The 24,929-nt window shown below is 46.7% G+C and overlaps 1 protein-coding gene and 1 long non-coding RNA gene across 5 annotated transcripts in view; one reads left to right on the top strand and one right to left on the bottom strand.

Annotated features, from left to right (window-relative positions):
- LOC123758957 (uncharacterized) overlaps window positions 1-24,929 on the bottom strand; it is a 229,407-nt gene that overhangs the window by 150,466 nt on the left and 54,012 nt on the right. The window lies entirely within an intron of this gene.
- LOC138349871 (uncharacterized) lies at window positions 17,123-21,634 on the top strand. The gene is made up of 5 exons (XM_069334556.1): window positions 17,123-19,344; window positions 19,571-19,823; window positions 20,132-20,234; window positions 20,532-20,631; window positions 21,042-21,634. The coding sequence occupies exons 1-5, from the start codon at window positions 17,157-17,159 to the stop codon at window positions 21,155-21,157; spliced, it is 2,760 nt and encodes a 919-aa protein (XP_069190657.1). The 5' UTR covers window positions 17,123-17,156; the 3' UTR covers window positions 21,158-21,634.

Genomic DNA, 24,929 nt, shown 5'->3' with positions numbered 1-24,929 from the left:
TGCAAATGAGTCGACGTTGGTTACTTTCTACCCGCCTGTTGCGTGCGCGCGCACACACACACACACACACACACACACACCTGTTGCTTTACATGCACCTGTTGCATTGTGCTGCGTTCCACACACCTGTTGCATTGTGCTGCGTTCCACACACCTGTTGCATTGTGCTGCGTTCCACACACCTGTTGCTTTACATGCACCTGTTGCGTTGTGCTGCGGTCCCACACACCTGTTGCTTTACATGCACCTGTTGCGTTGTACTGCGTTCCACACACCTGTTGCTTTTAGCTAGGCATGAGACCTGAGGAGACCTAACCCCTGTAGCACGCCCCTTTAGCTTTGTTCTTAACGCAATGCGACCTAAAGTCATCTTCCTCCTCCACCACCATTTCTGTCCGGTTTAATTACAACAAGCACGAAAGCCAAGGCCGTTCAGCCTCCAGTTTCGGTCTTGAACGAACAAAAAGACCTTCCCCCCCCCCTCCAACCACTTGCAAATTGCCTTGTTAGCCTGGGTTCGTAGCCTCTCTGAAGGTCGTGAGACGTGGATGGGGGTTGGGGGCGGATGGGTTGTGTGTGTATGTAGTAATTTATTGATAATTTTAGTTATGAGTAGTTCCCGGAGGTCATGTCACTGCGTCTATGCTGTGATTGGTCTGTTCGTGCCTGTCGTTGGCTTGGGTTATGTATATCCTACGTATGTAAGAGCGTAATAGGCGTACCTAACAGCATAGATATCCAGTGCTCAAGGTAACCTCAAGGTATGTATCGCGGTGAGAGAGAGAGAGAGAGAGAGAGAGAGAGAGAGAGAGAGAGAGAGAGAGAGAGAGAGAGAGAGAGAGAGAGACTTACGTTTTGTTTCAGGAAAAGTTGGTCATATCCTGTTTTGAACTTGTAAGTCAACGTTTTCTCGGGAAAAAAATCGTGATGCAATTGAGGGATAACGTATCTAAATTTAGGGCCTGATGCCAACCCGCTAAACACGACGAAACTACAACGTTGCTACAATGTTCGAACACGTTTTAACACGGAACAAGTTGTAACAACCAATATAGCACGTTGTAACGTTCTAATACGTCATAAAGACGTTATAACAAGATGTAACAACTTTATTACAAGAAGTTGTAACAAGTTCAAAATAGGGACAGTTATGTTTGCAGGCTAAGAAGATAACTACAAGCGTTTGTGACTCACTTTATCCATGGAGTAAGATGGTGGCTTTGATAAACTGATCTTGTAGTTAAGATTCCTTTGTGGCGTAAGTGGATAGACTTACCATTCGCTCCTGATGGTGGATAACAGAGAACACGTACTCTGATCTAACGTGTAGCCGCCCGCGATGAGTCGTGAACACTTTTTTAAATGATGACTGCAGGACCAACCACAGCGGTACAATGATGATTCTCATCACATAGCTATCGGGGGATATCTAGGTTAGTTTCACCCGCGGCTGGTGACGTCAGGGCGGGCAGGAGCCCTAGGTAGGTAGGTAGGTAGGTTCCCCAAGGTTTGTATCCTGGGTATTGTTTGTTCTCCCGCGTCGTCGACCTTCGCTGCGGTTCCTGGGGGAGGTTTCTTGTGCTAGTGTGGATCTTGAACGTCTGTTTACCCATTTAAGGTTGTGTGTGTGTGTGGGGGGGGGGGTCTGTGTGTGTGGGGGGTCTGTTTGTATGGTGGGGTGTCTATGTGGGTGGGACTGGGGGGTTGGAGTTCGGTGTGCGCAATATTACTCATTTGTATATATAGTAATAGAGCCATTCTCTGTGTCCCCCCCCCCCACCCCCCATCTTTATTTATGGTGCGTGCGTGCAAGATTCTGAGAGTGCGAGCGCTTGTTTGCACAGCATCACCTCAGTGAAGGAATTATTATGGCAGGAGGCGACAGGAGACGTCGTTCCCACCGTTTTGCAGCGCTGAGGCTTGTCTAGGTTACCTTGAGATGCTTCCGGGGCTTAGCGTCCCCGCGGCCCGGTCGTCGACCAAGGCCTCCTGGTTGCTGGATGATGACATGGGTCCCTACCAGCCGTACCCCGTGTGTACCCGGCTCTCAACTTCTCTTCTTGCGGTTTAGCCACTATGGGTGGTCTCTGGCCTCGTTGCTGTGTGTGTGTACTTACCTAATTGTGCTTGCGGGGGTTGAGCTCTGGCTCTTTGGTCCCGCCTCTCAACCGTCAATCAACCTGTGTGTGTGTGTGTGTGTGTGTGTGTGTGTGTGTGTGTGTGTGTGTGTGTGTGTGTGTGTGTGTCTAGTGCTCGCCTAGTTGTGCTTGCGGGGATTGAGCTTTGGCTCTTTGGTCCCGCCTCTCCAACTGTCAATCAACTGGTGTACAGATTCTGAAGCCTACTGGGCTCTTACGAAATCTATAAGTCAAATGCAGACATTACAAATTAAACGCCAGTATTAGAATTGCAGCTTGCGCTGGAGGATGAGTTAAGCAAGTGTCTGAAAACATCCATAATCCAGACATCTTAAGACTTGTATCCTGATTGACCTCTGAAAATCCATATGATTTACATCCCCCCCACACCCAATATCCATCTTTTTATTGACACGAAAAAAGGCAAAGTCGAAGACAAAATTTTGAAGTACACAAAATCGTGAGAATTGCCGATAGAAACTTGAAAATAATAGGTATGACCCCCCCCCCCGCTGGGCAAAATCCCCCCAAAATAGCCCTTCGCAGCAACAAACTCCCCCCCCCCCCTTCTCCCCCTCACCTACCTTGCGTTGATTCCCCAGAGAAAGCTAGCAATATCGGTTTGCAATGCTATAATAAATAAACACATTGAAAATATAGGCCTAACAGCTGTACCTATCACGAGTTAGTCGGCATGTTGCGGAATTGCACCTGGGGGGGAAGGGGGACCAGCGATATATAAGCCTGACATAAATTATATACGCTGGCTGCCTGTCCCCCCGCGACACAATGAATTATACAGCTCCTTGAGGTGGTTACCTTGGCCAAAGGCTCCATTATGCCTGGAAGTTTATCTGTTCATGGAAGTTAAGTATTATGTGACCCGGGCGTGTGTGTGGGGGGGGCAGTGTGTGTGGGGGGGGGCAGTGTGTGCTGTACTCACACCAGTGTAACTTAATCTTGTAGCGGGGTTTGTGGGACGAGGAGGGGTGACACTGGTGGGTGAGGGACGAGGAGGGGTGACACTGGTGGGTGAGGGACGAGGAGGGGTGACACTGGTGGGTGAGGGACGAGGAGGGGTGACACTGGTGGGTGAGGGACGAGGAGGGGTGACACTGGTGGGTGAGGGACGAGGAGTGACACTGGTGGTGGGGGGGGGACACTGGGGACAGTGGGGTGCCCAGTTGGAGGGGGTCGAGTGGTTGCCCTATATTCGTCAACCACAGTCGCATATTTGTTCTCAGAGATGCAACCCCGAGGTTTGTTTTGCTGAGCATAAAAAGCTTTGAAATGTAACGTCGACTGCTTGTTCAAGATAAATAGGCTTTGGATTAGATCTAGCGCAAGTTGACCAATCCATATTAGAAAGTGAAGGGATGATGACGTTTCGGTCCGTCCTGGATCATTCTCAAGTCGATCTAGGTCAAGGTAGTGGGGGGGGGGGGCTATAGTGGGGTCTTGCCGGTTATCTGTAATAGTGCACAGTTTGATCGCTGTTCACATTTGTTCATTGTGAGAATGCCCATAGGCTTAGAAGAAAGGAATACCTGGCCTATTGTACTAGGCCAGTACTATCAAGTACTGTAAAGTACTTAATAGTACTGGCCTAGTACTTAAAGTACTGGCCTACCATACTAGGCCAGTACTATTTAAATTGAACCATTTACTCCTGTATTTATGATTTATTTTAAAAGTTATTATTTGCTAGCTGGCGTTTTGCTCCATACACCTACCACCCTCTTGTCAAACGAGTTTGCCTATAGGCTTATCCATTTTAAGTCTGAATTGATTTATAATCATTGGTAAGACTTGCGACTTGGGTTGATACTTTCAAAACTTTGTATCACCATTGTAAATGTCTTTCGTCGACGCGATAGACTTTAGGCAGATCCTCCCTCGTTCTATGTCTCCTGCTAAGTTCTCCTGGTTTGTCTTGACTACGCATCTTAGCTTCAACAACTTAGACACCCACGAAGCCTCCCGGTTGGTCGGACCAACTATAAAATTTCATCATGTCGTGAGAGCCCAAATATTTGCGATTACCTTTGTCTAAATTCACAAGCCTACTGTTTCTTATATCCATTTTTTTAAAATTATTGTACTCTGTTCTGCTTTTTCACTGACTTTTTTTTCTTATTGATCTGCGATGCTAGACAAAGTCGCCTTATCATCTCCCTGACTCGTCCTGGTCTGAAGATTCAATCAGGGTCCTCATTATCATCTTCAGTCCTAATAATGAACTGGTCTTCGCTATTGAACTTGGGTCTTATTCTCTTGGCGCAGCTTTCTTCTTGTAGTCTACTAATTACAGGCTGTGGCTCAACGGGTCGGTTTCTGCACCCACGTTATTTACCCGTGTGAAAGACCTTCATTTTGCTGTACTCTGTACTGTTACCGGGCTGTGGTGAGTATGTGGGCCTGCGGGCCGCTCCAAGCAACAGCCTGGTGGACCAAACTCTCACAAGTCAAGCCTGGTGGCCTCGGGCCGGGCTTGGGGAGTAGAAGAACTCCCAGAACCCCATCAACCAGGTATCAACCAGGTAATATCAGAAAGTGTAGAAACGACGAGGGTTCGGTCCGTCATGGACCATTATCAAGCCGTGTGAGGCTTCATAGTGGTCCAGCGGACCGAAACGTCGTTACTTCTCCATCTTGGAATGAGTGGTTTGGTCATCATATCATCAGCCACGTTATTGTGACTCGTCGTCTGCAAATGACCTCGTTGTTTGTGGCACTTGTGAAGCCTTGAATCTCTTGTAATTATCATTATATTTCGAGTGGTTGTGTGTTGGGCGTGATGAATGGTGGGATGGGTGACGTGGTCAGTGTGTCTATGCACTCTGCACTAGGCCCTGGTTCCTGGAATTTCATATTAATCAAGAATTGAAAAAAAAATAAACAATTTCAAGCCATTAATTTTAGTGGAGACGGAGCCCAGATACTGGTGTTATCCCCGACATACTTAAGCCCCGAAATCATCTCAAGGTAACCTACTTAAAACAGAGGAGATAACACCACCCCATGAAGAAGGGAATAAAATAGGCACAAAGTGATAGACTTATCACCAACATCACTCATCATAATTTAGTTTAATTATTTTTAATAATTAAATTTATGCACAAACATAATTTTTGTTTGTGCTAAAAACTTAAGATCACAGAACACATGGACTCACACGGTGTGTATATAACCCTGAACAATACAGGTTCAAAACAGGAACTTGAACGCTCCTGCCTCTCACAATTGCTGGACCACTATGACATGGCCCTAACTGCCTTGGGAGACGAGCAAAACGATGCTGTGTTGTACACAGATTTCGCAAAGGCTTTCGACAAATGTGACCATGGTGTTATTACACACACAATGCGCTCAAAGGGAATTACTGGCAAAATGAGATGATGGATCTTCAATTTCCCATTGAACAGAACCCAGTATATATTAGTCAATAAAGTAAAGCCGGATAGTTCACCGTGAAAAGGACAGTCCCTCCGGGTACTGTGCTTGCTTCAGTACTTTTTCTTATCCTCATATCAGGCATAGACAATGACAAAGACAATACTACCATATCATCCTTTGCAGGTGATGCTTAAGATGTTATAGAGGGTGGCCAATTTAAAGGACACAGCAAATCTTCAATCTGATGTAAATCAGGTGTTTTAATGGGTCGCGGAAAATAACATGATATTTATTGAATACAAGTTCCAGAATCTGTATCCAGGCCCTTTCTCCATATTACAGTGAGCGCTCGCGCTACTGGTACTTTACATTTTTTGTTGATATTGATAGTGGAATATTGAATTCCACTATTTAGGACCTGGACCTAGTCAGGACTTGGAGCTTCCACTAGTCCAGGAGTGTATGTTGTCAATGTTGCACGCTGTCATGTTGGTACAATGTAGGGCATGTTGTCAGTGTGTGACGGGGGCACTGTGGTGGCAGTGGTGGTGGTGGTGGTGTGGTGGTGGTCTGGGCGGGTCAGGTTACCCTGGGGGACCACCACAAGCCTCCACATCTCACTCGGGACGCTGATAGCTCACATGCCAATCTCGCCGTGATAACAAGACGTGTTGTTCATATCAGCCACTGGCGATAGCGATTATCTCAACGACGCTCCTGATTAAAAGTTCGTAGCCTGCAGAGATTGTGGCGCCATTCCTCTCGAGAAGTGTTGGGGGAAACGTTTGGGCATGATTTTCTTCACTACATGGCAGTTCTAGGAATTTGAACGACTGGGGTTTCTGATCCTGTGCTTCCCCGAGACGTCTTTGGTGGAATTTTACATGACGTTTAAATTACAATGACGTATGTGAACTGCTGCGAGGCTAGTTGTCAACAGCCTCGTACACTGCCATTACCAACTGCTACTAGCCTGCTAATATTAGCCAACTGCTATTATCAATAACTAATAATTCTTTACTTTCAACGGCTAACATGCTAACTACTGCTTTTTCCCTTCTACCTCGTTCGTTATCCACGATAAACGTCGTAGCTACGTTATGCAAATATTGAAATTAATATGTTGCTCGTTTCTCGGATGGTTACGCAATGTTGCAACTACGTTTTGCACGCATGCACGTCTTGTACCTCAAGTTTATGCAAGGTGCAGGTGGTGGGTGCAACAGCACATTGAGAGTCTGGTGTAGTGCTGTAGCCGAGGCTGTCACATGGCGGGGAGGTGACACATGTGACACAGGCGGGCCAGGGGCGTCTGGGTAGCATTTGTTAGTGTCTGTTGGCCTTGCTTCCCCCTGGCACGTCGTCGGACGGTTGGGGTTGACGCCTAACACGTCGTCGGACGGTTGGGGTGACGCCTAACACGTCGTCGGACGGTTGGGGTGACGCCTAACACGTCGTCGGACGGTTGAGGTGACGCCTAACACGTCGTCGGACGGTTGGGGTTGACGCCTAACACGTCGCCGGACGGTTGGGGTGACTCCAAGCACGTCGAAGGACGGTTGGGGTGACTCCAAGCACGTCGAAGGACGGTTGGGGTGACTCCTAGCACGTCGAAGGACGGTTGGGGTAACTCCTAGCACGTCGAAGGACGGTTGGGGTAACTCCTAGCACGACGTCGGACTATTTATTCTGCGGTAGAGAGGGTCCGCCTCAGAGGTCATCTCATGTAGCCTAGGCTACTGAAGTACATATTCAGTGTGCACTGTACAAAGATCCTCCAGCGTACACATGCCCGAACGTTCGGGAGGTAGTAAAGGCGAGGTCGTGGAGTTCAATCACATTTAGATTAATGCATTTAGGCGAGTAGAGGCCAGACCAGAGGTACATTTTAGGACAATGGTGCTGTCGTAAGAGTTAATTCTTGCACATACAAAAGGTCCATTTAAAGTTGGATTAATTGCTGACCTAGAGAGCGCCCAAAAGTCTTTTGCGGCCCAAATCTACTTGCCCGATAATACCTCTAAATTATTGAGGCTGATAAACAAATTTAAATCTGTATTCTCCTGAGCTCAGGCAAGAGAGAGAGAGATACATAATAATTTATAATTGGAAAATATTATAGAGGGGCTAGTTTCCTGGCCTGGCCTCGGGCCGGGCTTGGGGAGTAGAAGAACTCCCAGAACCCCATCAACCAGTTTCAAATCTACATAGTGAAATAATTCTATACGAGACCAGGCAGGAGGCATGGCAGGAAGTGCAAAATAACCCCGTCGATGAGCAGAAATGCAATAGACACGCTAAGAGACAATTCTATGAACATAACGGGCCGACCTCTCACCATGTTAAAGATAGAATTTGATAATCTCCCTCCAAATACCTGATCAACAAGGCTGTGTGTGATTCATACGTCAGGCTGCGAGCAGCTGCCTCCAACAGCCTGGTTGAGCAGACCACCAAGACTGGGTCGGAGACTGGGCCGCCGAGACCTTGATCATTAGAACACAAGATATCCATCTCCCCCCCCACGTTATATACATTCACGCAACACAACACGCATTTACGGGCTATTCATGCCCGTGCCACCTCTTGGGTGGCTTAATCTTTATCAATCAATCAGAACACTCATTAACAAAACACCCCCCGCCATCCACACATATACTACATATACAAACATACATATATTACATGTACATATGATATGTATATTTTGATGGAGACACATACGGACCAACCCCCCAATTCATTCTCCAACTCACCCCCCACCCACACACTGGCAGTGGTGCCTTGCTCCAATGTCAACACTTTTTTTACCGACTGTCACAATTTTTATTGTGACAAACTGTTCTCTGGGTTACTGCTGGGTCGTCTACTGCTGTTCCCCCTGGCTGTTGTGGCAGGCTTCCGTGTCCCCTGCTGTTAGGTTGACTAGCCTACCAGCATCCCCTGGGTGCTGTTGGGTGGACGTTTCTCCTTCAAGATTGATTGACTGATGAAGATTAAGCCACCCAAAAGGTGGCACGGGCATGAATAGCCCGTAATCTCGTTCAAGCTGATTTGATTCTTATGTACCTTAGTGACCTAGTGGCGTGATGGTGGAGGGTACATTTCGTTCTCTAGGAAATCTGTTCATTATTTACTCGAGTAAAACATAAAAACATGAAGGAAACTGTAGAAGGCTTACTGGCCCATACGTAGCACGTGTCTATATTGCCCCAAACTCATGCATATACATGTCTAATTCATACGTGTACAGGTCTAACCTACGCTTGAAACAATGAAGTAAGGCCCGCGGCTATTGTGTTAGCCGATAATCTGTTCCAGAAATCAACAACCTTATTTCCAAACCCGTATTTAGCCAGGTCTTTTCTAAATCTAAATTTATCCAAGGATCATATTAGTCAAGATAACTTATCACGAGACAGTCGAATAGAACTTGATCATCGCATGAACACATCCACAAAGGGCCGTGACGAGGATTCGAACCTGCGTCCGAGAGCATCCCAGACGCTGCCTTAATCGATTGAGCCGAGTGTGACGATCGTCGCATAATTGTAAATGATCGTTTTATCATTTAAGTTGGACATTTATTTGATCTCTAAACGCAGTCGAGGACAGTTGCCCTTTCCTAATATAAGGTGAATTGTGTTGTGTAGAATTCGTGAACTTGATGAAGTATTTGGGCTTGTTCCTCTCGACTTTGTAAAAGTCGAGTCTTTTACAAAGACTTACAAAGTCTTTGTAAAAGACTCGAGGCGCCTCCATCTTCACGGGCCAGCTCCCTCAGACCTCCCTCCCTCTCCATTTACACCATCATCGTCACGCTCTGCTCTCCTCCCTTCCATCCCTATCTTTACGCACTGTTTAAATTCTCCCCTTCTTTCCCCTCTACTTGAAATGCCTTCCTACTCCTCCTCCTCCTCCCACACATCTGTAGACTGTTCTTCGTCAACGACACATTCCCCCCCCCCTATCACTGCTCCTTTCTGCCTTCCCCTTTCCAGTCCCCCTCTTGCTAATACAAATAAACAATTGAGTATCGAGATATAGGTCTGGGTTAGGCTAGTCTGGGGTCTTGATCTTATAGTTATTGTTGATTCATTATCCAGCGTGTGTGTGTGTGGTGTGTGTGTGTGTGTGTGTGTGTGTGTGTGTGTGTGTGTGTGTGTATTACCCCAGTCACTCAAGAGAGTAAAGGGGGGATATTTTGTTTAAATGGAGAGTTATATTTGACTAAGTGGTAAAGGTGGCGTTACCGTTGCTTGGGGGAGGGGGGGGGGGGGGGTTTACCTGGAAACAATTCCAGAACAATTTGGAGTTCCTCTCCCAAAGGCCTACCTAGGCCAAAGGCCAACCAACTATTGCTTGAAGCGGCCCGCAGGCCCACATGATTTAATTGATTGTTGCCGCCAGAAGTGGCTAGTTTTATTGTGCACCCCATACTCATCCTGTAAGCGGTAGCGTACACATGTTCACTACAACCCGGTCCGGCACTTCTTGCAAGAACTTATCCAAGTGCACTTTGAAGACATCCATTAATTGAGGCTATTTTGCATTTCCTTCCGTATCGTCGGTTGGAGTATGTGGCGGCGTTGGGGTCGACGACGGTGGCGCCGGCGTGGGTGGCGGTGTAGGTTGTCTCGGGCGTAATTGATACTGTGGTTGGGTGTGCGTTGCGGAGGCCCTAGTTGGGTCGTTAGCGGCGGCGCCCAGCCGTTCACAACAGTAAGTGTGTGTCACCGTAACGCGCTCGCATACCATTCATGAAGACGTCACACGTAAGAACGGTTCGTAATAATGCAATAACATGAACTTCAAAGACAATATGCTCCCTCTCGAATAATACACTGCATTTTGACGTCAAAATCCTCGACAGACAAAATATGATGCGGAGAGAATCATAGCGGGTCGCAAAAGTCCATGTTTTCTATCCGTGAACTCTCAGCTAGGTTAGATTTGGTTCAGCCAGTTCAGTACATCATTTTTTTTGTCCGCGTTGACAAATGGAGAGGACAGGTTGCTTAGGCAATGTCAAAGACTTCGTACCAAAAATGAGAGCTAAGCAATGAATGCACATTACGGGAGGTCAACCGAAGATGAGTAGCTAGATGAGGAATAGACAGCGATGCAGATCTACGGTCGACCGCACCACGACAAATCTAATTCGTCACTTCCAGTAATGAGTTTAGGCCTCACTTAGGCTTTTCCTGCCGGTGGGCGTATGATCTCGCAAGATGCTTCTTGTTGGATTCCAATGGCCTCCCAGTACCTTATATCGGGAGGCCATTAGAAGTTGTGCAAGACTTCCAAAAGTAGTCTTCCAAAAATTCCTACTTTCTTTTTCTTCCCCCGGCAGCCTACAGTAGTACTGGGTCAGGGTGAAGACTTGTTTGGCCACGTGCGTTTTGTTTTGGTTGTAATCGTTTGTTTACATAGTGTAATGGCTGCCTCAGCCATGTGTTCCATTCATAAATGAACTTGTATCTTTGTGCAGGGGAGTGTGAGGTTGTGGGTGGACGTGTGAATGAATGTGTACACGTGTAAAGTTAGGGTGCGTGACTAGAAGTGTGATAAACATATTAAAGAAGACGGTAATAACAAAGGAAACACGAGAGAGATTGATGGCTTGGCTAGTGATAAGACGGGATGAGTACAGAGAACATGATAGCCTATGTATAACCACGAGGGAGAGGGGGACAGGAATATAATGGGGTTGAAGAGGGGAGCGAGAGGATGAGGGGAGAGTATAATGACCCGATGGTAAGTGAGAGGGTGACCTGGCCATTATCGCCATTACAGGAAGGGGAGCTTGGCGGTTGGTTATGGATTAATTGTTGGGTAATAACAGTCGGGTTGATCTCGAGGTCACACCATTTATTGATGACACCGGCGGCGGGCAGGTGTTGTGCTCGTTCCCGTCCTCTAATTGGTCAATGGGGGTCTTCCTTCCTCCCTGATTGGTTGGTTGGGGTGGTTTCCGTCCTCCCTAACTGGTCGGTAGGGGAGGGGGGCATCCTCCGTTACCTGATTGGTCGGTGGGGGAGGGGGGCATCCTCCGTTACCTGATTGGTCGGTGGGGGAGGAGACAGAGACATCCTCCCTTATCAAATGGGGAATTGCCATCCAAAAGAACCGTTGGTTCAACGTTGATGACTTTGAATTCGGCGTTGATCACGAATCAAGATGATTGGCGTTGTCTTGGATATGTCTACTGGGTACCTGATTGGTCAGTGTTGGGGGGAGGGGAGGAGGTCGCTTCCTTCCTAACTGGGCGATGACAGACTGACTGACTCGTCTCCTGAATGGTCAGCCGTTGATGGCGCCCTTGGGTCTTGGCCTAATTCCGAGTGGCCGTCGACGACGATTTCCTGTTGTGATTGGTTCGTTGATGACAGCTTCATTAGACGAGTGTCCCCTCGCGCGGGTAATGAAGCTCAACACAGGAAAACATTTGATCTTATTTGTGTAATTTAAGAAAATTTGATATATATATATATATATATATATATATATATATATATATATATATTATATATTGGAGGGGATCTAAACATTCCCTCTAATGCGTTATGCGTGGTTTCCTCCGAGGCTATGGGTCCCCCTTCTTCCAGCTAGAGGTGGTACTCCCTTCCCATATAAAAAAAATATATATATATATATATATATAATATATATATATATATATATATATATATATATATATATATATATATATATTTCTTTTGACATGGACATCTTTCATACTTGTTCTAAATGAATGTTATAGCGCATTTGGTTCGTGTGACAAAAATTACTTTCCTCAACTACCCAGCTTAGTCTATCCAGTTCCCCTCCCTCTATCCCACCCTTTCCCCCCCTCCCCCTCACACACACACACACACACACACACACACACACACACACACACACACACACACACACACACACACACACACACACACACACACACACTAGGAACCCCTCAGAAAACATCACAAGAGCGAGTGAAGCGCGGCAAGAATGAATACCATCAAGCTTAACTGGTTTATATAATCCGGGGAGGAAGGGGGGGGGCGGGGAAGGAGGGCAAAGGAATCTCGGCATGAGGGGGTGAGGGTGGGGGGGGGGGGTGGAGAATGAATGAACATAACAAATGAGTCTTTGCTGGCGAAACCCAAGTCGCCGCCGCCGTTGCGTCAGCGCAGCGAAATCGGACACTGCCTTTGTAACCCCAGTCCGAGGGTGTGTTTTAAGGCCAGCAGAGCTCCGGCCACAGTGGTGGCGGTCCTGTGTCTGATGACCTTTTAATCTCTGCTTGCTGCTGCTGCTGCTCTTGCGACATTGATGAATATGTCGCTTTTCTACCCCGCTGTTTCCAATTTTTATTCTTCCACCCCTCTCTTCTCTTTCCTTCCTCCTTTTCTCTCCTCCTTTTCCCCCCTCTACTCTCTTCTCTCTTTCCCCCATCTTCCTCTTTCTCCCCTTCCCTCCATGCTTCTCTTTCCCTCTTTCTCTTCCAACTCCTCTCTCTCTCTCTCTCTATCCCCTCCCCTCTCCCTCCAGATGGAGCGTAGATCAGCTTTCACTTTTTCAAGAAGGGAGCGTAAAGAAATCCGTGTTCTCTAGGCTGCCGGACATTATATTAGTTGGTATTAGTTTCCTCTCAAGCCACCTGCTGCGTGGGTGTAGTGTGGGCGTGGGTGTAGGGTGGGCGTGGGTGTAGTGTGGGCGTGGGTGTAGTGTGGGCGTGGGTGTAGTGTGGGCGTGAATGTAGTAGGGTTGGCGTGGGTAGAGCACAAGCTACCAGTCACTGCTGCAGATAGCCTAACCAATAAGTGAACAAGTGGAAGAGACACATTTTATTGGAAGATAGGAGGGCGGGGAGAAGGAGGAGCCTAATCACTTTGAATCATTGGGGATTCGAACGTGGACCCTGCAAGACCAGGTCCATGTTCGGCTGGTCGTCGCAATACCGACCAACCGACCAAATAATAAGAGGCGGGACACAGGAGATGAGGATCAACTCTCCGGTATTCACATCCTTGTTGATAATGCAGACTTAGATAGCACCATTCGCGTGCGGGTTCCCTGCCTGTGTGTAAGAATGTGTACTCACCTAGGCTTTGCGAGGGTTGAGCTCTGGCTCTTTGGTCCCGCCTCCTGTCAATCAACTGGTGTACAGGTTCCTGAACCTACTGGGCTCTTATCTTATCTACATTTGAAACTGTGTATGGAGTCAGCCTCCACCACATCACTGCCGTGCGCGTGTGATCGTGCTCATAAAAGCGTGACTTTGGCAAATTACGTTTATCTGCTCCAAGGTAACATGTAGAAGGGAAAGGGGAGTTGCAGGAAGTTTGCGACAGTATTTAGGCAACTGAATCACAAAGGTGGGTAACCCCCAAGCGATTAGTTCGTTGGTCTGCTGCGTGTTACTTCGCCACAGTTGGTACCATTGTCTTGAGTGCTACAGTAAATCTACAGACAAAGCCTATTATTGTTTTGTAGTTATGGCCAATTGAATGAAGCTTTGTTCACATATCTGCTGATGAGAACAGTTGAAAACAATGAAATAGTTGGTGAAATTTGTTCGTGCCTTTGGTTTTTCTCCCGATCCTAAAGATACATTTAGAGCCCCTGTGGGACAGTAAACATCATACATAACTTGCTCCTGTGACGCGGTTACTGGCTGACGACTGCGGCAGTCGATGCGAGGAGACCAAAATAAGGGGCCACCACGGGCACTACCAGGGGCCACCACGGGCATTACCAGGGGCCACTAGGAGCACTACAAGGGACCACCACGTAACACTTGTCATAGAGGAGTCACTTACAGTGGCGGGCTTTATTCAGTTATTTTTCATCGTAAACGTTTTTGATTGTACTGAAACTAAAAGTCGTTAGGCTACGTTCACCAGGTCTTAATGGCGTAAAGTACATGCGTTCACCCTGATTGCCTCCCTCGTGTTAACTGCTTCTTGCTTGCTACGAGACAAAATAATTTTTGTATCGGCTGGGCCGCTCCAAGCAACAGCCTGGTGGACCAAACTCTCACAAGTCAAGCCTGGCCTCGGGCCGGGCTTGGGCAGTAGAAGAACTCCCAGAACCCCATTTAAGCAGGACCGAGTGGCTAAAAATGTTTCTCATCGTTGACGTCGCGTTCCCGCCTTTGGCGTTTGCTGTGTCACGTCTCGACCGGGTGGTGGTTGGCGTTGCAGTATATGTTGATACTAGGCTAGTGATTAATGTGTTGATGCTGGCCGTGGTGGCGCTGGCAGTTGTGTCGGATGAGGCTACAGGACACTGATGAGTGGTGGTTGTTGCTCATGGCTACATGTTAATATAAGTCAATTTTATTAGTGGCAGGAATTAATTTCCCCGGAGACGTTGATCCGCAAGATTCTACAGAAGTTAACCAGAGATATAAAATAGGACATCAGTGGCATACAACCTTGGTAGTAACAACGAAGCTTCCTTGTACTCAATTACTTGTACTCAATTTACCTGCTGTTTATGGAGAGGAACAATGGTAAGGCAGATGAGAGCGCAGTTTAAACTGCTGGCAGAGTTTAACCACACTTAATACCTGACCAGTAAAAGGATCCAGTTCAGCCCAGGACGCCCCCCCCCCTTATCCCCCGGTTCCAAATTGAGACAGTGAATCATTGCCGCCATAAGCCAAAACATCCCTGGCCAAACAAAGCTTGCGGGGCTTGCCGCTGTGAGGGCAGCACAGCTAAACCCTGGAAGACGCACCAAAATAAGACAGCCAGTTTACAGGTGGGGGCGGGGGGGGGGGGGGGGGAGGGCCGCTGACTGAAACCGCCTTACCTTCTCCGTGCCTTTGACACGACCATTGATACTATTTGATCGCGGGGGGAGGGGGGGTAGAAAGAGCCTAAGCTACTCTTCCTTTTGAAATGCATTTCCTTCTTGTCTCGATAAACATACTTGATACCATTTGATTTCACCTCGATTGTATTGCACGTTTACGATTGGGTGAACCCTGAGCAAGATTGCAGCCATATGACCGATTCAGTGGTTTATTATGAAGTTTATACTGGACATTTCTGCCGTGGAATTTTGGCGGCAGTTTTGTGGTAATGTCTAGCTCAGAGGTTGTAATTAGTAGTTGATTGGTGGTCTGAGGCTTCTGTGAGTGGTGGAAGAATGGAGAAGGGGGTTTGGAAGATAATAATATATGTTATCAATTCTTTAACATCACATACGTAGCCAGAAAAATAATTAGAAAAGCAGTTGCATAAAGCCTGGCGAGGGTATAGAGGGGCGAGGGCCTGCCTGGCCATCGTTAATGCTCCCAGCAGCTGACACGCCGCACCAAGCTGCGTGTGTTATTTCAATCTGCATCTTGGCGGGGAATTTGTGACCGCCTTGAACACGCGCGGGTCCGCCCTGACGCCGGCCTCTGTCCCCCACCTGTTCTCATCACAAAATGTATATATGCTGGTTAGCATTGTAAATGTGTGGCCACGTCTGTGGTAGAAAATAATAATAAAAAAATCACTTTTGGCATCTTGTTTTTAATACTGGTAGGCCTAGGCTTAATTATGAAAATATTTAGCAATATTATTATTAGTTACTGGTATTTTTAGCAGATATATTGTTTATATATAGGCATAATTTGGTCTTTGTATTTCGATTCTTAGAATTTCCAACTTTAGCAAACCTTGGTTAATATGGTTAGGTCCTTCTAGGAATTAGGCATTAGTTGTACAGCATTAATGAGGTATCGTTCTCTGATGATTCTATTTAGGATTTAAAGATGCGCGTGTATGTTAATTTCAACGAATATGAATATTGTTATGAATATCGGGAGATGTTGTGTATACTCACCTAATTGTGAATGCAAAGGTTGAGCTCTGGCTCTTTGGGCCCGCCTCTGAACTGGCAATCAACTGGTGTACAGATTCCTGAACCTATTGGGCTCTATCATGTCTACATTTCAAACGGTGTATGGAGTCAGCCTCCACCACATCGCTACCTAATACATTTCATTTGTTAACTGCTCTGACACTAAAAAAAATCTTTCTAAGTCTCTGTGGCTCATCTGAGTACTATATTTCCACCTGTATCCCTTGTTTGTGTACCACCTGTGTTTAAACTGTCTACTCTATAAATTCGTCTGAGAATCTTGTATGTGGTGATTATGTCTCCCCTAACTATTCTTTCTTCTACTGACGTAGGTAAGAGAGAGAGAGAGAATGAGAGAGAGAGAGAGAGTGGGGGAGAAGAGTGGGGGAGGAGTGGTACCTGTAGATATTGCAGCAGTGTCGAGTCGGGTTTGAGGATGTGGGCAGTATTGATGTGGGAGTGGGCATGACTCGGGCAGCGGGCAGGGCCACTGACCTGTGTGGCCCCCTCCCCCCCCCCCCCACCTTACTCTCTCTTCCTAACCCATCCTCCCACCTTCTTACACCTTCCTCCTCCTCCTTCCCTTCCCCCTTCTTCCATGACTCCCTTCCCTCCATCATCCTCGTCTCTCCATAACATACAATTCACTCATCCTCTGTACACCAGTTGATTGACAGAGGCGGGCCAACGAGCCAGAGCTCAACCCCCGCAAGTACAACCAATGTGATCCATATAACTAACGTTTGTTTCGTGTTGCAGGACCCGCCCAACAACATGGATCTGGAGCTCTTTGAGGCTCTTCTGGCCAACATGCAACAAAATCTTCCCCAAGGCGCCTACGATGATGTCGATGACGACGACGATGACGACTACGAGGACGACGACGACGACGATGACGACGACGACTACGACTACCCTGGAGGTCACGAACACAACATCCACACAATGGCTAACCCCTTCGGTGGAGGCGGAGGCGACGGAGGGGGCGGCATGGGCGGGGGAGACATGGGCGGCGTGTCCCTACCCACGATGCAGACCATGAGCATCTTGCAGGGTCTCCTTAATATGAATCCGGGTGCCATTCCTGGCGGCGTCCCAGACATGGGAGGTGCCATGAACCCCGGTATGGCAGGCATGGGCTCCCCCATGGACGGCGGGGCGGGGAGTTTCCTCTCAAACATGCCATCATTCATGCCCGCCATGAACCAAGACATGGCCGGTACCCTTGCTGGGGCCTTCGCAGGTGGCATGAGCGCCCTCATGGACGGCTTCGCGGGAGGCAATGGAGGGAATGGAGCTACAATTCAGGAATACGATGACGATGAGCTCCTGTCTGATGAGGACGATGAAGACGACGAGGACGATGACGACGATATGGACGATAGGGTCGGCATGGGCACCGTGGCTGCAGCCGCTGCAGGTGTAGCTGCTGTTGGTGCTGTTGGCGGTCTTATGGCCTCTGGAATGCTAGGATCCTCACACCCGTCAGCTTCCCATGGGGTGCACGGTCCTCTCCCTGTCCACATGCAGCATCCCGACCACAATCCTATGGGTGGGCATCCTGGAAATGCGTTACTAGCAGTGCATAATTCTCACCCGGGCCATCCGCCCCCGGTAGGCTTCACACACAGTTATAACCCGGCAGATATCATGAGTCCGCCCACTTCCCACCCACAGATCCCACACAGCATAGCATCTTCACCATCCATGCACCACACCAACATGGCGCCTAGCATCAGCGGAGGATCTGTGAGAAGTGTGGACCCTCTAGCGGGAGTCTCCATGGGTTTGGCAGGCATGGCAGCAGGGGCAGGCATCCTGGCGCCCGTTGTCGGTAGTCTGCTGGCTAGTGGTGGGAAGTCCTTGTCTCAACTGGACAATTCTGATACTTCCAGTGTGACGTTTGTTGGTGATGACTCCTTGGACAGTTCCACCAAAACACTTCCCGCTGACCGTTCAGCAGACCATAATGCTGTGGCTGCAACGGCAGCAGCTCTGGAAAAAATGCACATTACGCCACCCCAGAAGAATGATGCGAAGCCTGCTGTTAAATCTGACCTTGCAACCGGACCCCAAAAAGAGGCTTCAAAGGCCAAAAAAGAAGAAAATGACAGTGAAGCTGAAGAGGAGGAGGATGATGATGAAACTGAACCAAATGAAGATGTACCCAGGCCAACAAGAGTAGACACGCCATTAAATAAATTAGATGATGATAAGTCCAGTGTAGGTGCCGACTCCATCCCGGGATCAGAATCCGGTGATGGCAAGTCTGACACAGAAAGTGTCAGGAAGAAGACCCCGTCCCCTGTCCTTGTTGGAAAGTTAGGACGACTCAGTCCCACTGGCAGTGAATCCACTCCGGTACTAGAGTCTGCGAGTTGTGCTTCTATCACTGACTTGGCAAGTGCGACGGAGTCGATGCGAGATTCCGATACTGACAACCATTCAGATGCTCACAACGTTACGGCCAATCTTTCAGACCTGGACAATGACCTCCACGAGGCCCAACCCAAAGTTCGCGCCCCTCCACAGTATGCCGTCGGCGCTCTTCCCATCGTTATAGAGAAGCCAACGTTTGGCTGGCAATCTATGGTGGGTTTGGACACTGCCAAGGATGCATTAAAGAATTTGTTTATGAGTGAAGCATTCCCAGAAGTGTATGAGGGGACTCAAGGTACTTGCAAAGGTGTGCTGCTGTTTGGGCCCTCAGGGTCTGGGAAGACTTGTCTTGCACGAGCGCTTGCCAAAGAAGCCAACGATGCTATTTTGATTGGTATATCAACGGCCTACCTAGCAACGCAGGCCCCCCTCGAAGCCCCCAAAATTGTGCGGTATCTGTTTGACCACGCCCGCATGAACAGCCCTGCAGTCATATTGTTTGATGAAGTGGACGCCCTCTGCTATGATAGGTCCAGCGAGACGGCACTAAGAGCAAAGGCAGAATTACTGTCTCAAATCAGAGGTAAGGAACTCATTATGTAAACAATTTGAAACAATACTGTCTTAAGGTTTCGTATGGCACGGGATGGGTATGGGGTGCATTAATGAATAGAGAAATAGAAATAATGTTTTGTATATTTTCAAAATGAATATCAAGTTGATATTTTCACTAAGAACTATTTTGTGAATAAATTATGATGGCAGAAATCATTAACACCCATTTTCTACTCTTTTTTTTAATTTACCAGGTATGACTACCCTAAACCCTCAGTACCCGCCTCGCATCGACCCCACTGCCTTCAATGACGGCATCATGGTCCTGGGCACCACTAACCAACCCTGGCTCTTGGAGGATGACCTCAGGAGAATCTTCACTTACAACATTCACGTCAAGCTCCCGAGTGAGAAGGCGCGAGAGGAGCTCTACAGAATGTTCCTGCAAGCGTTGCCACATAATATTAATGATGATCAGTTCAAGTGCCTAGTAGCGAAGAGCGAAGGGTGAGTGCTATTTCTGTCCCATTGTTGACGTGTTGTAGTGGGCACTTGCATCCGTTAGCATTAATAAATGTTAATTTAAAATGCACTACTAACGTTAATTGTTTCATTAATGTGTTGAATATTGAATCATACCTGAATCATTGGCCATCATATGTGGAGTATACCTGTTGAAGGTTCTGGGAGTTGTTCTACTCCCCCAAGCCCGGCCTGAGGCCAGGCTCGACTTTTGCGATAACTTTGTCTATCGTTTTAACATTTTTAACACTTCCTGCACACTTAACTAGACACGCTTTTCCCTCACCTTGCAGGTACTCTGCTGCTGACGTCAATACTGTGATCAGACAAGTGGCTCACATGCCTCCCAGTGATCCAAATAAATACATACAGAATGCCCCTAGGGTTATTACCTTCGTAAGTTGAATCACTATCTTTTGCCTTTTGATCCCACTGCTTCTGTTGGTTAATATGAAATGTTGCCAGTTCTGTTCCATCTTTAGGTGCAAAGATGGAACAGAAGATTCCATCCAAAGATTTGCAAAATAGTTCATTGCTAATCCATTTGTTTAAAACTGGATAGGTTATTTTTTCCCTCGTTCATCAAATACCAATTGCAGTAAAGGTTTGGTGCAACTTTATTAACTATTTGATGTTGTCAAGTTATGTTTCTGAGGAGTTTGTTGGTTTTGACTGTGTGCCTCTTGATTACAGGATGACCTCGCCACTGTGATGACTGACTACAGATGTAGATTTACAGCGGAGGTGTCCGTCAAGTACCAGACTTACATCAAGGCCGCTACCCACAGATCTGGTAAGTGGTGGTGGTGGTGTCTCCGTTGTAGAATTATGCTAGGATCCTTCTCGGTTCCGTGTAGATTCTTTGCATTATTATAGAATCCTTGTAAATGACTGTAGAATTGCCCTAAAATCTGCCTCGGTACACGGTAGTTATTATAAAAACTGACAGGTTAATTTCAAAAATACTTTTCGCTTTGGTACTATGTTAATCCCTTCATTTATGTAGCATACTTGGTAAATGTTCCTGTTGGGTATTATAACGGGTTATAAAGTATTATTTCACACGGGTCCTGATATCTTGTGAACCCTTGTGTTGCGAGTGTGTTTGGTCAGTGTGTTCCTTCATCTTGCTCATATTATTTCCACGAGTATACAACTATGAATCCATATTCTGACTGAGAGGTTAACTTTGTCTCCCTACAGAAGAGCGACGAGAAGACACCAAGAGTGAGGAGAAGGGTAAACCCAAGGGCGTGAGGAAGTTCGGTCAACGGATCGCCAAGTCCATTGCCGCCGCTCTCGTTGCTGTGATAGATTAAACTGTGTCTAGATTATAGTGAAAAGACAGACCCTGGCGGTGGGTACAGTCCAAAGCTGCACTCTAGAGTTGTGTCAGCGCGGACCATGGTTACAGCAAGTCGCTGGGGAAGTTGTAATTAGCTTTGTACAGTCTGTCTGTGATGAACCATTTTTTTTTTTTGACCTGCATTGGCCATGATCCGGGCTGAGTATGATAGTGACCTGAAGTGTACTCATCAGATGAAATGATGAGGCACTTCTGATGTTGGTGTGTTTAGTGTGAAGTGCTGCCGCTGTGCCTCGGCCAGGGTTGGAAGAACTTAGTCACTCAAAGTCATTTCCTGATCCCCACCATCTACAAGCAAACTCCCGCCCTCCAGTCCCTGAGCCCCTTCCGTTGATGTCCTTCCCGCCCGCCACGCACCCACAATTCTGCGGGCAAGCTGCCTAACAAAAAAAGCCCCACAGCCCAGGATTCCCGAATGCCTAGCAGCCTATGGATTTTAAAAGTGTTGAAAATTGCCAAAGCGGTATGGCCCGTTCAGTTCTACCTAATGGTGTTAATGGTGACTTTTAATTCCTAACTGCCCCATGTGCTTTTGACTGAAAGACGTGATGTAAAGTTGCGACAGGCGTCTACTCGCTTGGTGATCTGCTGATGAGTCTGCTAAAGTGCTGTGCTGTGCTGTGCTGTGCTAGGGAATGGTCCATTAGTGCTAAAAGTTAAGGTGTACAAAGGTTACTACCAAGGCTGCTAGGTTTAGCATACCACTGGGGATCTACTACTACTACTACTACTATTATATAGCATCATAAAAAGCGTGTGAAATATTTTTTTTTTAAGATGCCTGGTCTATGTTGTACAAATCTTCTTCAATAGATAATCATTCATTTCGCCTAAGTCACGTGATCTCAAAAAGTGCGCAAGCAGTAACTCCCCATTTTATAACGTAGGTAAAATGTGTTTTTAGTGATTTTAAAGTGATAAACATACAATAAGTGTCTTACTATTATTATTATTATAATTATTATTATTATTATTATTATTGTTATTACAGTTGACATGGAAACTAAAAATAAAAAAAAAAAGACAGAAAATTATTACCAGTCAGAATCATAGATGGAGTGACCAAAGGTGAAACCCCCCCAAAAAAAACACAAACAAAAGACTTGAGGTATTTCGGCAAGTCTTCCACTGATGGGCGTGCTCCTTGTGATATCTTGAGTAGACACACACACTGTTTGAGGAAGCCGTAGTGAGAAGCTGTGGGTCGGGGTACATCACTGTGGCAGTGTTCATACCCGCTGCTCTTTTGTGCTTGGGGGTGAATATTGCAATGGGGTTATAACATAGTTGCTGTTGTTGTTCAGGCAGGTATTATTTTTCCCCCCCTTAAAAAATGTAATTTTTTTTTTGTAAATTGATTTTTTTTTTAAATATTGTATATTAGTCTGTTATTCTGTTACCCTTCCTCCCCCCCCCCTTCCCCCTCTCCCCTCAGTCCGTCCGCTGGAGAATTGGCATTATGTGTATATTACATTTTTTTTTTAAAGAGATCTCACTTGAATCCCAAGACAAAGGAGCCGCGTATAGTTAAAGACGAGTCTTCAAGTGTGTGTAAGTGCTGCTTACACTTATGTCACCACTGTTGCTGCCGTGTGTGAGTGGTCATGGTGGACAGTGAGCCACTTTTTATGTAATTTACAATGTTATTCTTTAATTAAAAGCAAAATATAGTGCCTGCAGTACCTACCCCCATGAGCACTCTCCTCCGGCACCAACAGTCCCCCTTCCCTCCCTCCCTCTTAGTTGTATAGTTTGTGTAATGTTGGCATGTGACTGCAGTGATGGTGACTGCAGTGATGCAGTGATGGTGGTGCAGGCTGGTGCTTACCCTCGGCTGGGGGTGGTGGAATGCAGCTTCTTGCTTTAATTTGTTTGTTGGTTCTATTTGATGTTATGAATATTTTTTGGTGGGTTACGGTAGATATCTTTTAATTTTTTTTTCTCTTGCTGTTTTGGCCTGATTTTAAGGGATCCTTTGGACTTTTGGATAGACAAGTCCCTGTGGAATTCCTTCACTTTTGGCCATTGGGTGAGCACCTAACCTGCTTATACACTAAATTCAGCTGCCCCTGTTTCGCTTAATTAGAAATATGGATGGCGAGCATTCTCCCCCCCCCCTCCTCCTTCCCCCTTGTTCCTTCCGTAGCTCTGGCCGGTCCCTCACTAGTCACGTCTTCCTCATAGTTTCAAAATCCATTTAATTCGCCTAATTTATTGAGTTTTTTGACGGTTTTTAAATCATATCGGATATTATTTTTAAGATTTTGATACTGCTGTACGCTGGTTGAGGACGTGGCAGCGGGGCTCCCCCAAGCTACAGGTGATGTTAAGAGGGTGGAGTTGTGTCTTGGAGCCTTGCGCTAGCCTAAAGAGTATCGGCACCTTTATACTTCCAAGTGCACCGCCGTTTATAAGTGTGAAAAGTTTAATTTTAATTGAAATATTGCATTTATAGAGCCACTGTTTTAGCCTTTAGCATTTGTTCGTGCTTAGCTGTTAAGGATGGTAAAAAGAGACTGTGTAACAGTCTTTGTTGTGTGTGAAGTGAAACTTTATATAGTGTCGCCACAGATCTTTCTGGGGCGGGTGGGTGGCACTTCTCCCCCCGGCCACCCACTAACCTCCCCCGTAGTTGCTAATGACTACCCTCCACTCGCCCACACAATCCCAGAGTGTTGTTATAGTGTGGGGGAGCATATATCCTCCCTTTTGCTGTTACTGTGGGGGAGGGGGGGAGGCTTGTCTCTTGCGCACATGTTACGGCGGGCTTGTCAAGTGATTCTTGTGGTCATGATGTGATTGCGGTGTACTGTAGAAAGAGTATATTTGATCAGAGATGGCAATAGATTTTTTTTGTTTGTTTGTTATAAACATGACAACGCACAAACCTTGAAGATTTTTATTTAAAACCACAATTCTACTCCCCCCCCTCCCCCTTCCCCCCTTTCCCCATATCCCACTGTTGGCCTGTATGGGAGCTGGTGGTGCCTGAGCCTACCCGCCCCCCCTGGTCATACACACATCAGCTTGTCTGTGTAATATGGCAACGGTAATTTTTCACAGACACCCGTCTCCTTAGAATGTAAGATATACTGTGAATTGCTGTCATTTGGTATCGCTGAGGTTCATAATGAGCGCGTTTGTTCCATTTTAGTTTATACGCCTGTAAATTTTTTTTTATCACTTAACAGAATTCTGAAACGCAACTTTAAGGGTTATAAATCGCAGAAAGGGTTTAGGTAATCTCAATCTGTGATTACTATCGGCCAACATTGCCACCCGCCAAACACACACCGAAACTACGACGTTGGTACAACGTTCGAACAAGTTTTAACACCTTCTAACCAGTTATAACAACCAATATAGCAAGTTATAACAATGTGCTAATACGTCATAAACACGTTAAGCCAAGATGTAACAACTTTATTACAAATTGTAACTAGCGAAAAATAGAGACAGTTTCGGTTTGTGTTTCCAGGGCTGCACTGCTGTCATTCTTAGCCTGAAATGGTGTTTTAAGAATTCTGGTTTGCTTCTGCTTTATCCTTGCCCGCCGATGGTTGGTTGCTTTTTTATAATTATTATTATATATTATATATATAATCTACCCCAACGTGTTGAGATTAGTCACTTGCTACCCACCCCATGGCCGTCTTTCCTGAGTGCAGCTCAGTAGAACCTAAACTTAACTCTCCGTCTTGGCTTGTGACTTAAGGAGTACAAGT

This window comes from Procambarus clarkii, chromosome 31 (genome assembly GCF_040958095.1).
Source record: "Procambarus clarkii isolate CNS0578487 chromosome 31, FALCON_Pclarkii_2.0, whole genome shotgun sequence".
Lineage (NCBI taxonomy): Eukaryota > Metazoa > Arthropoda > Malacostraca > Decapoda > Cambaridae > Procambarus > Procambarus clarkii.
The sequence above is the reverse complement of the archived record's forward strand: the minus strand, read 5'-3'. Positions and strand labels throughout refer to the sequence as shown.

Coding starts and splice junctions, on each gene's coding strand:
- LOC138349871 (XM_069334556.1), top strand. CDS start 17,157: ATGGATCTGGAGCTCTTTGAGGCTCTTCTGGCCAACATGCAACAAAAT. Junction 19,345..19,570: donor ATTACTGTCTCAAATCAGAG/GTAAGGAACTCA, acceptor TTAATTTACCAG/GTATGACTACCCTAAACCCT. Junction 20,235..20,531: donor CCCCTAGGGTTATTACCTTC/GTAAGTTGAATC, acceptor TCTTGATTACAG/GATGACCTCGCCACTGTGAT.